This window comes from Pantherophis guttatus, chromosome 1 (assembly GCF_059756535.1).
Source record: "Pantherophis guttatus breed Tessera chromosome 1, ASM5975653v1, whole genome shotgun sequence".
Taxonomy (NCBI): Eukaryota; Metazoa; Chordata; class Lepidosauria; order Squamata; family Colubridae; genus Pantherophis; species Pantherophis guttatus.
Window position 1 is genome coordinate 180,804,224 of NC_142063.1, and position 11,805 is coordinate 180,816,028.

The following is an 11,805-nucleotide window of genomic DNA, read 5'->3' on the forward strand; positions in this document are numbered from 1 at the left end:
ATAGAGGGTAGTGATCAAAGGATCCTTGTGACGAACAAAGCAAAACCTTGGACAGTCACTAAAGCCTCGTCCGGAACTGCTGGGAGGAATATTATTTCTGTTTGGACTTTCTTGAACGTTCGTATCTTATCTGTCTGTTTGTGAAAATAAAGTCCCTTGGCAGACGGTGTGTCTATCGCTGCCAAGAGGGAGATAAGAACTGGGTGCGTTCCAAAGTGTTTCCTTAACCCTCGGCTGGCTGTGTGTGTGTGTGTGGGGACGGGGACAGATCATCTTGTTCGTCACCCCATACTCCATCGTTAACCCACGATGGACCAACAGCTGCAGCAGCAGTTACAGCAGATACTGCAGGCCAATCAGCTTCTGCAACAGCAAGTAGCACAGCTAACTGCCCAACTTGCTTTGGGAAATGCTCCTGCAGCTCCACCTCCTCCCCCTCCCCGTCCGAGATGCCCAGTGAACGTGCCAGATAGGTTTTCTGGGCAGCAGGAGATGTTTCCGGCCTTCTTGGGACAATGCCAACTGTTTATGGCGATGAGGCCGGAGGATTTTCCGGATGACCGGGCTCGGGTGGCATTTGTTATCAGCTCCCTCTCTGGCACTGCCGCCCGATGGGCCACGCCCCTGTTGTTGCAAGATAGCCCCTTGCTTCTGGACTTTCAGGGCTTTTTACAACACCTGCGCACCATGTTTGAGGATCCCCTCAGGGTGCAGACGGCAGCAAGGCGCATCAAGGACCTCCGCCAAGGCAAGCGCCCCCTGCAGGACTATATTGCAGAGTTCCGACTGCTAGGCCAGGATTCGGCTTGGAATGAGGTGGCGCTGATGGACGCCTTCCAGGACGGCCTTTCCGATGAGATGCAGGACGAGCTGGTTCGTGTGGAGGCGCCACCGACTCTCGACGCGCTGGTGACCCAATGCCTGCGCATCGACGCCCGCCTGCAACGGCGACGGCCCCGTCGGGCTCTTCCGGAACCATCGACAGCGTCGGCACCCCCGCGTTTCGCACCGACAGCGCTCCGGACCGTACAGCGTTTTGTGGCGACGGCTGAGGAGCCCATGGAGCTCGGAGCAGCCAGACCTCAACTGACGGCCCAGGAGCGGATGCGGAGACGTCAAGGGGGGTTGTGCCTCTATTGCGGCGAGGCGGGACATTTTGCCGCCTCGTGTCCCCGGAAGCGGAGTGGACCGCTCAAGCCTGTTCCGGAGTCTCGGCGTGATCAGCCGGGAAACGGGCCAGGCCTGGCCTAGGGGAAACTCTGGGTCAGGCACGTGACCATGCCCCGCCGGAGTCGGCGGCTGTGGACTGTGAGCCCCCTCGGCACCTGATTTTGAACACCCGGGTGTTGTTGGCTAACCGGTCGGAGGGGCTCCAGGTGCACGCGCTGGTGGACTCGGGGGCCACCACGAACTTTATGGACCAGGCCTTTGTGGCCCATTACAAAGTCCCCTTGGTTCCAGTGGACCCTCCGTTGAGGGTCGAAACTATAGATGGGCGGGAACTCGTGGCGGGGCCCATCAAAACCGCTACCCAGCCCTTGCGCCTCGCCATTGGAAACCACGAGGAGGCGATCCAGTTTTACGTAACGGCGGATCTGCACTTTCCCTTGGTCCTGGGGATGGCCTGGCTTCGGGCGCACGACCCTCAGGTGGCGTGGTCGAGAAACGCCATCTCGTTCCCGAGCCTGCAGTGTGTCGACCACCTTCGCCACACCTGCGCCGGCCAGGACGTCTCTGCCCCAAACGCCTCCTTGCCTCCGGAGCTGACGCCCTTCGCCGACGTGTTCAGCGAGAAGGAGGCGGACCGCTTGCCCCCGCACCGACCCTACGACTGTGCGGTGGACCTAATGCCCAACGCACCCCTGCCCTCGGGACGCCTGTACTCCATGTCGGAGCCCGAGCTGGCCGCCTTACGGGACTTTCTGGAAAAGAACCTGGCCCGTGGGTTCATCCGGCCTTCGACCTCCCCGCTCTCGGCCCCGGTCCTCTTCGTTAAAAAGAAGACGGGGGACTTGCGCCTGTGTTGCGACTACCGGCGCTTGAACGCCATCACAGTGCGAAATCGCTACCCCCTGCCGCTGATCCCGGAGCTTATGGAGAGGTTGCGGGAGGCCTCGATCTTCACTAAGCTCGATCTCCGAGGGGCCTACAACCTGGTGCGCGTGAGAGAGGGGGACGAGTGGAAGACAGCGTTCGGCACTCGGTACGGACACTTCGAGTATACCGTCATGCCGTTCGGATTGACCAACGCCCCCGCGGTCTTCCAGCACTTGATGAACGATGTGTTCCGGGACATGCTGGATCGGTTCGTGGTGATCTACTTGGATGACATTTTGATCTATTCCCGGACCCCGGAAAGTCACCTCCAGCATGTCCGCCAGGTCCTGCAGCGCCTGCGGGAGCACCAGCTCTATGCGAAGTTGGAGAAATGCTACTTCTTCCAGACTTCCATAGAGTTCCTCGGGCACATCATCACCCCCGAGGGCATCGCGATGGACCCGCGCAAGGTGGAGGCCTTGTGCAGTTGGGAACCCCCGCGTCGGGTGAAGGACGTCCAGCGTCTGTTGGGATTCGCCAACTACTATCGGACCTTCATTCCGGGCTTCGCCACCCTGACCTTGCCGTTGACCCAGCTCCTTCGGAAGAAGGTCCCGTTCCAGTGGGGGCCCCCGCAGCAGCAGGCCTTCGAGGTCCTCAAGCAGGCCTTCCTCACGGAGCCAGTCCTGAGGCACCCCAATCCACACCGTCCGTTCGTGGTGGAGACGGACGCGTCCAACGTGGCGATTGGGGCGGTGCTGCTACAGGCTCCGGTGGATGGCGGCACTCTTTTTCCCTGCGCATACTACTCCCGGAAACTCAACCCTTCCGAGCGCAACTACACCATCTGGGAAAAGGAGTTGCTGGCCATCAAGGCCGCGTTCGAGGCTTGGCGACATCACCTCGAGGGGGCCCGACACCAGGTGGAGGTGCGGACGGACCATCGGAACCTGGAGCACCTCACCACGGCCAGGAAGTTGAACCAGCGGCAGATCCGGTGGTCGTTGTTTTTCGCCCGGTTCAACTTCCACGTCACATACATTCCGAGCAACCTCAACCAGAGGGCGGACGCGCTATCCCGTAAGCCGGAATACTTTTGCCCCAAGGACTCCCTTCCCCCCCGGACGGTGCTGCCAGCGGACTCCTTGGCCGCGGTCCAGGAACCGGTGGACCTGCGGGCTCAGGTGCTGGAAGCGCAGCGACAGGTTGACTGGTCGCAGCAGCGGAGAGCGGACGTCGGTCCCGCGTCCCCATGGACCGTGGAGGAGGGCTTGCTCAGACACCGGGGTCGGCTGTACGTGCCCACGAGTCCGCTCCGAGCCCTCGTCATGAACCAGTGCCATGACAACCCCGCGGCGGGGCACTTCGGCTTCTTTAAGACTTTGAACCTGGTGACGCGGACTTTTTGGTGGCCTCGGGTACGGCACGACGTGCACGCCTACGTGACGTCCTGTGTGACGTGCCGACAGGCCAAAGCCGCGTCCGGTCCCCCTCCCGGACTCCTCCAGCCGCTGCCGACACCGGAGAGACCGTGGGGAGCCATCTCCATGGACTTCCTGACAGACCTGCCCCTGTCCGCTACGTACACGACCGTCCTCGTGGTGGTGGATGCGCTCACGAAGATGGCACATTTCATCCCGTGCCGCGGCCTGCCCTCGGCCCGCACCACGGCTCGCCTGTTCCTGCAACATATCTTCCGCCTCCACGGCCTGCCGGACCGGGTGGTTTCGGACCGCGGGGCCCAGTTCACGGCCCGCTTCTGGAAAAGCCTGATGGCCGCACTGGAGGTGCAGGTGTGCCTGTCGTCGTCGCACCATCCGGAGACTGACGGGGGCACGGAGAAGGTCATCGGCATACTGGAGCAGTACCTCCGCTGTTTTGTCAACCAGCAGCAGGACAACTGGGCTGAGTACCTTCCCCTGGCGGAGTTCGCCTTTAATAACTCCCAACACACCTCCACCCAGATGACCCCGTTCCATGCCAACGTCGGATACCATCCACGGCTTTTCCCGTTGACCATCATGGACTCCCCTGTTCCCGAGACCCGGGACTTCCTCTCGGAGCTGCAGGCGGTGCAGCAACTGGTGCGGCGGCAGCTGATCCGGGCGAAAGAGGATTATAAACGGTTCGCCGATCGCGCCCGCCGGGCGACGCCACCGCTGGAAGTAGGAGATCGGGTGTGGTTGTCCACGAAACACCTCCCCACGGACCGGCCGGTGAGGAAACTGGCCCAACGCTTTATCGGTCCCTTCCCTATCGAGGCGGTCATCAATCCGGTGGCCTACCGGTTGACTCTACCCCGCTCCATGCGGCTCCACCCTGTTTTTCATCGGTCCCTCTTGGTCCCTGAGGCCCCCGCGAGCCATCTCCGCCGCCCGCCGACGCCTGTCCCCCCAGCCGCAGCCGACGAGGACGACGCCTCGATGTACGAGGTGGACAGTATCCGGGACTCCCGTTGGCTGAAGGGGCGCTTCCAATACCTCATCGCCTGGAAGGGGTACGGGCCCGAGGATTTCACCTGGGTGGACGCGTCTGCCGTTCAGGCCCCTGACCTGGTGCGGGCTTTCCACGAACAGTTCCCGTCCCGACCCCATCCCGACCGTCAGACCCGGGGGAAGGGCCCTGCGGTGGGGGATAGTGTTGTGGCCCCGCCCTCTGAGCCTGTCCCATCGGAGGAAGAAAGCTCCGAGCATGAGGAAGAGGAGTCAGCCAGGCCTCCCTCTCCAGGCCCCTCCCCTCTGGCATTGTCTCAAGTGCCGGTCGAGGGAGAGGAGACAGCTGATTCGAGTCAAAGTGATAATGAAACATCATTCCTGGACGCACGCCTCCGAAGGCGTGATAAACGTTTGCAGCAGCTTGGGAGGCGTGCTAGGGATTAGCACTGAGTCACTGGACCACACCCCAGAGACTATATAATAGAGGGTAGTGGTCAAAGGATCCTTGTGACGAACAAAGCAAAACCTTGGACAGTCACTAAAGCCTCGTCCGGAACTGCTGGGAGGAATATTATTTCTGTTTGGACTTTCTTGAACGTTCGTATCTTATCTGTCTGTTTGTGAAAATAAAGTCCCTTGGCAGACGGTGTGTCTATCGCTGCCAAGAGGGAGATAAGAACTGGGTGCGTTCCAAAGTGTTTCCTTAACCCTCGGCTGGCTGTGTGTGTGTGTGTGGGGACGGGGACAGATCAGAAGGTGGTCCGTGCAGACTACCTGCAGGCTTCAGTGTGCTGAGTGGGCTTGCATCTTCAAGGAACTGGTGTCTTGCTGGGCGCTGTGCAGGAGGCGTAAGGCAAGCACTGCCACCCAAAAACACTGCTGCTGCAATCTCCGCTGCCTGAAACCGCCCAAAAACTTGATGCTCTTTTTTTGCCTCCACACGCCCCATTTTTGGAATCGGGGAGGCAGCTGAGATAGTGGCAACAGTGTTTTTGGGTGTCAGCGCCTTGCCTTAACGCCCCCTGCGCAGCGCCTGTTTTGCTAACTGAGTCCCGACCTCCGCACTTCCCCGGGCCGCATCCGGAATCAGTTCTGACAGAGGTAGCAAAGGCGCAAGGGGCTTGCTGGGAAGTCTGGCACCCTGTTAGAAGCATCCAGGAGGACTGAAGTTCTGCATCTCTATGGGGCCTTGCTGTGAGAAAGCCAGACTTTCAACGCCTACGGCTATAGATAGGAAGACAGGGGCATCTCGAGAGTGGAGCCTTCGGTGCCCTCTTCTGCCCGCATGAAAATCATCCCCCACCTACTCCAGTTAAATGTGCATAGAGTGATAGGGTTTGTTTTAAACGGATAAAAAGATCTGTGCTGCTCATTATAAAAATCCGAGTGGAAGTGAGTATGCTGCTGATCCTGATGCTGCTAGGCAGAGACAGCTTTTTTTCCTCTTTTCCTCCTCAAAAATTAAGGTGTGTCTTATAGTCCGGTGCGCTTATAGTCTGAAAAATGTGGTATTTCTATGAGGAGATGCTGAGAAATAGCTATATTTAATCTTGGAACAGAAGAGTGAAAGGGATCGTGAGAGTATCCTTCAAGAATCATACAATCTGTAAATCTTCTAAGGACTGTAAGTGGATTGGTGGACCTATCTACAGATTCAATCTAAATATAAAGAAGACAGAGATAGGAAAGGTATAAACATTGACTTGCAAGAATTAGACAAAATCCTGATGGGCCAAGAAAAAGGCATGATTTCGAAAACTTATAAATTGTTGATGAGAATAGATAGGTGACGAGATAATTAAGGATACAATGATTGCCTGGGGGAAAAACTTTGGGTATTCAATCCATTTAGAAAAATGGCAAGAGATCTGATGGGGGAATATGAAATTAGTAGTTTCTACGGCATACAAAGAAAACATCTACAAGATGTTATACAGGTGGCATCTCCCTCCTGATAGACTAGCTAAAATGTTCACTGGACAGTCTGCTGAATGCTGGAAGTGTGGGTTTGAGTGTGGCACCTACTACCATCAGTGGTGAATGTGCCCAAAAGCAGTAAAATTCTGGGGAAAAATAAAAAAAAATGGCTTAATGAGATTTTAAATCAAAGGATTGAATGGCGACCAGAGACATGCCTGCTCGGCTCCAAACCAGAAAATATTAAAAAAGACTCATGGTATCTTGCATTACACATTATCACAGCGGCGAGATTGACATACGCTCAACTTTGGAAAAATCAAAATATCCCATCAGAGGAGGCAATTATAAAGAAGATTTTAGAATGTGCGGAAGCAGATAAATTGACTAAAAAAACTAAAAGATAGAGACCAAGCACAAACATGTTTATCCTGGGGAAAATTATATATTTGGCTAGAGAAGAGGAAATTATAACCCAAACTAGATGAGAAATTGTATCTATTGAGAAACTTATACTATAAAGTAAAGTGAGGTCGGATAGACCTAATTGATTTATAAAGGTATACAAGTTGTTCTGTCTCTCCCGGAATATAATATAGATATACTGTACCGAATACTAGGGTATTAAGGTACTACTTATAGGTATGCTTGTTTTTTGTTGTGTTGTTCTGTATGTTATTTATATGGTGTGTTGTCTTCCTTTTTTTAATGAAAAATGTAAATAAAGATTATTTAAAAAAAAAAGAATCATACAATCTTTTCTGTATCATGTTAGATAACTTCCTTAGCTTCCTGGAAAGCACATCGGAATGGAATGCTAGGAAAAAAATGAGGGATGACTGAAATAACCTCATAGAAAACTCTGGTTTCTGAACGTTTTTATTTTCTCACATTGTTTCTAGTACCCAGAGATATATATATATATAGGAATAACACCAACAATAAGAGGTGGCAGGGTGAAAATATAAAACTTGCAGAGACATGGAGAAGGAAACAAAAATGGGAAAAATCTGTATAGCTGATGTGGGGAAAAAACAAAGAAGTGAAAGTCAGGAAGAGGTTTATTTTGTGGCAATGGGACACTTTTAAATATCAAGCATACCCACAACCTGAGAAAATTACAAAACTAACGGTGCAAACCTATACTGCAGCTCTTTTCTGGAATAATACAATGAGTATTATTTTTATACCCGAATCTTGGGTCTTCTATATAGAACCTATTTATTTTAAACATCATTTCTTACAAACCTTATATTTTCCTTTTCTTTCATAAAAAGTCTACAAGTCTGCCAGCAGTGCTGATAAAACATCTGATAACGAAGTTTTAAAAGCTGCATTTCAGCTTTGACGGCTCTCTGTAGTGTTTCTTTACAACAGTTTGGCAAACAAATTATTTCTTTTGATAGTTGAATCATCCTTTCAGTAGAAATATTAATTAATATTAATACCAAGAAATATGGACTAAATTATTTTTAAACTTTAAGAAAAAGTGTTTTCTTTTGTTTCTGTCAACTATCCCTTCTATGATGGGAACCAGTTTGGTGTAGTGGTTTCAGGCACCAGGCTAGAATTTGAAAAACAGTGAGTTCTAGTTTTGGGCTTGGATACAAAGCCAGCTGGGTGACCCTGGGCCAGTCATTCTCCTCAGCTCTAGAAGCTGGTAAGGCCAAACTACTTCCAAAAAACCTTACCAAAAAAACTGCAGGTTTAGTCCAGGTAATCATCAAGAGTCAACACTAATTTGAAAGGACCAAATAAAATAAAATAAAATAAAATCCCTTAATGAATGTAGTAATATTTTAATGCTTTTAAGAAATTACTTGTGTGTACTCGATTTGGTTTCAAATATAACTATTCACTAATTCAGATCTAACTGTAATCTTGTTAATTTTGAAGAGGATAAGTTCACAGGTCTTCTATGAATGGAATAGATGATGTTGAAGAATGCAAGCTGATGCCAAAAGACCTCCCTCTAGTTTTTGGCGACTGATTGAAAAAGGTCCATCCCAAAATTCAAGCAGGATTTGCAGCCAGTCTCCAGAAACTAGAGGAATCTTTTCTCTAGGGATTGGCTGCAAATGCCCTATACTGTAAACACTCCGTGCAAAATCCTACTTTGATTTGGGGATGGCCTTCTTAACCCTCTTTGAGAGAAAAAGGGCTGCCTTTCAGAGGGATTCAGTCCCACATGAGGAGTCTTTCTGGCAAACAGCTTTTATTCCATCTGCATGACAACTTGCAAGTTCACTTAACAACAACGTCAACTGAAAATGCCAGGATTATGGTTCTTTAGCAGACATATAATTTCTTGCATAACAACTGCTATGACCAATGTAGTCTCAATTATGATTGTAGATTGACTATCTGTTATTTTAAAGAAAAACATCTTTTTTAGATCATACCTGTATGGAATTTCATTCAAATCTTTGCTAGTGATATTACTCCATTCCAAAGGATTCTGAAAAGATCAATATATAAAAAATTATGTATCTGCAAGTCCTAACATTAAAGTATTCCCACCATTATTAATTTTCAATCAATCGTATATTAAGTTTTTGACCATTATGTTCTAAGATAGCCTTACAATTGTTGCCATGAAAGTTTTCACTGGATTTCTTCAGAAAGTTCTGAGGAAGATACTTAAATCTACGAAATGAAACCAGGATATGCATTTAATATTGTTTGCCAGAATTAAAATTACTAGAGAAACAGATTCCTTACCATACTTCGATTTGGGAGGCATACCACATGAAGAGGAGAAAGGAAAGACTGTTGAAATGTATTTTAATGTATAATAATTACTACTTATACAATAGATAATAATTTATACTACTTATAGTTAAAACAAATATAATTAACATCTATAAAATGAATATGAGCAAGGTCTTCCTCTTAAAAATCAATCAGACCCCTAATGCTTCTCCATCAAAATGGGGGAGGGGGAGAAAGGGAGGATTTTGCATTAAAACATTATTCCAAAACTGTTGAGAGCAAAAGTTTCTTTATACAATCACACCAGCTTATGCAACGTTTTACCAAGAATTACTAGAAGTGCAAGGAAATAATTTGGTAATTAAATAAAGATCCGCAGCATTTTTCAATTACCTCAGAGTTTGATTTCCATCCATGTTTTGTAGCATCACTAGTAATGCAATCTTCCAATATATCACATATTGTTACTTGTGAGTCAATCATCTTCACATTGCCAGGGATACATGACCAGTCTGTATTGCAGGCAACACTTCTATAGTCAGCTATTACAGGCATTATTTCTGAATCATGTGCCAACCATTCCCTGGGTCTACATTTACTCATCGTTATCACAGTGTTTTGTGCCTTAGATACCACTGGACTTTTAACATTAATGGCACGACTTGTTGTAAAATTAGCTCTAAAGTCAGCAGTTGCATCAATAGCTTGGCTAATTGCACTTTGAAGGTTTTTACGAGATTCATGGTATGTACCAGTATTTGTGGTACATTTCAGTTCTGTACTAGAAAAATTCTCAATGCAATTTTCATGATGTTCACAGGAACTGTAGATAGAGGTTTTTATATCATTATTAATTATAACTGATGGTTTGTAGGCATATGTATTCAAATCTTCTGTATTATGAGAAACCTGAGAAAAAGATAGTAACCGTCTCTCCTGACATAATATATTTGGATTTCCAGTTTTATTTAGATAACCATTTGTTTTAAGTATTTCTTTACTAGTAGCAGTAATAGATTTCAGTGTGGTATCACTAAGAAATTTTACTTTAATCTTTTCTTCTATCTCAGCTTTGCTAGCTAAAAATAATTTTGAATTATTGTTTTTTTTATTAACTTCAATATGAGATGAATCTTTAATAACACTATAAGACATGTTAAGACTCTCATTTCTTTTTTCACCTAAGGCTATATGCTGGTTCTGTGTACAACTGACATCTTGAAACATCTGGGGGAATGTTGATATTTCATTGCCATTGTAATGGTCCTTAACAACACAACTTGATGTAGAAAATGTATCTTCAGGTTTGTCCAGTGGCTGATCTGTAATATTATTTTCATTTACCATTTCCTTTTTTTGAAAACTTTCTGAATCTGTTTTCTGCCTATATGAACAGACACAATCAACATAATCCTGTTCTTCAGCACTGTGATATTCTAATTGAGAGTCATCGTCAAAATAATTGCATTTGTATGCACTCTCATTCTTAAAATAGGAGAAATCTGTATTAATATTTATTTCATTTGTAGTTTCTACTGCACTTGAAATACTGTGTTGCTGCTTATGGACATACATAAATTCTTCTTTGACTGATGAAATTAGGTTTTCTTTTGATAAATTTAAAAGTGGGGCATCTAAGTAATATGACTGGCTTGAAATGGAATACTCAGCTCCCATTTGAAGATCACTACAGGTATTATCAACCTCATATTTTTGGAAACATGTTTCTTCTTGTGATACATTCAAGATGGATGATATATCTGCATCTTTTTTCACTCTGCATTTTCTACATTCCATGATCCCAGTCTTAGGGTAGTTATTTGAAACAATTACCCAAATGGCAACTTTATTAAATGTATTTTTCTTAAAACTGCTTCAGAGATGATGGGATTTAACTATTGCTTTTTCACCTGTTTAAAGGCAAGATACATAAATTATTATTAAATTGATTAGTATTTTGTTAATTACTCAATTTTGTTAGTTAAGCTCATATACAGAAACAATCAGAATAGCCAGGAGATCAGGTATAGGGCAAGACTAATTAATCAGAGGTGTTTCTTTCTAAGCTTCTAAGCATAATTTAGGATTTTAATATATAGTTCCTGAAGCCTTAAGCATGTTTAACGAGTTCTTGTTTTAGAATTATTTTATAATTTCATATTTATTTATTTATTTATTTACTTATTTATTTATTTTTCATATTTGTATACCGCCCTACTCCCGAAGGACTCAGGGCGGTGAACAGCCATAATAAATACAAATACATATAGAATATATATATGTATATATTAATATATATACATATATATATCAGTTTGAAACTTTTTTTTTCAGAATGTACCTACAGCAAACTAAATATAACTAAGGTTAATTTTATAACATTCTATATAACTAAATTTATACTTGCAAAATTGTAACAAAAGGTCACAAATCCTCTAAAGATAAAGATTTAACTCAACTGAAGGAATTAAAAAAAATCAATCTGTCGTCATACATTTCAGAATCAGCATTGCCTTAGTAACTGCTTTCCTAAAACAGGTAAGAAGGAAGAGGCTACTGCTAGTTATCTACAGTCATGGGACTATAGATTTCAGATAAGCAGTCTTTGTTGAGAATACGAAAGTGGTTTAAAGTAAGTAAATCTTTCATAAAATTGAAAATTTTTATTGTGAACATTGACCAGTAGTAAACTTCATTTTAAAAG

The 11,805-nt window shown here is 46.5% G+C and overlaps 1 protein-coding gene across 2 annotated transcripts in view; it reads right to left on the reverse strand.

The window, feature by feature from the left end:
• The window catches only part of RBM44 (RNA binding motif protein 44), a 118,721-nt gene extending 109,872 nt beyond the window's left edge, over nucleotides 1-8,849 (reverse strand). For both annotated transcript variants that reach the window (XR_015732081.1, XM_087885692.1), the window contains exon 1: nucleotides 8,792-8,849. Coding sequence is in view for 1 of the 2 variants with exons in the window: in XM_087885692.1 (XP_087741818.1) it covers nucleotides 8,792-8,807 (16 nt within the window). In the remaining variant the exon portion in view is untranslated. The remainder of the gene's footprint in view (nucleotides 1-8,791) is intronic.
• Nucleotides 8,850-11,805: the final 2,956 nt, after the last annotated feature.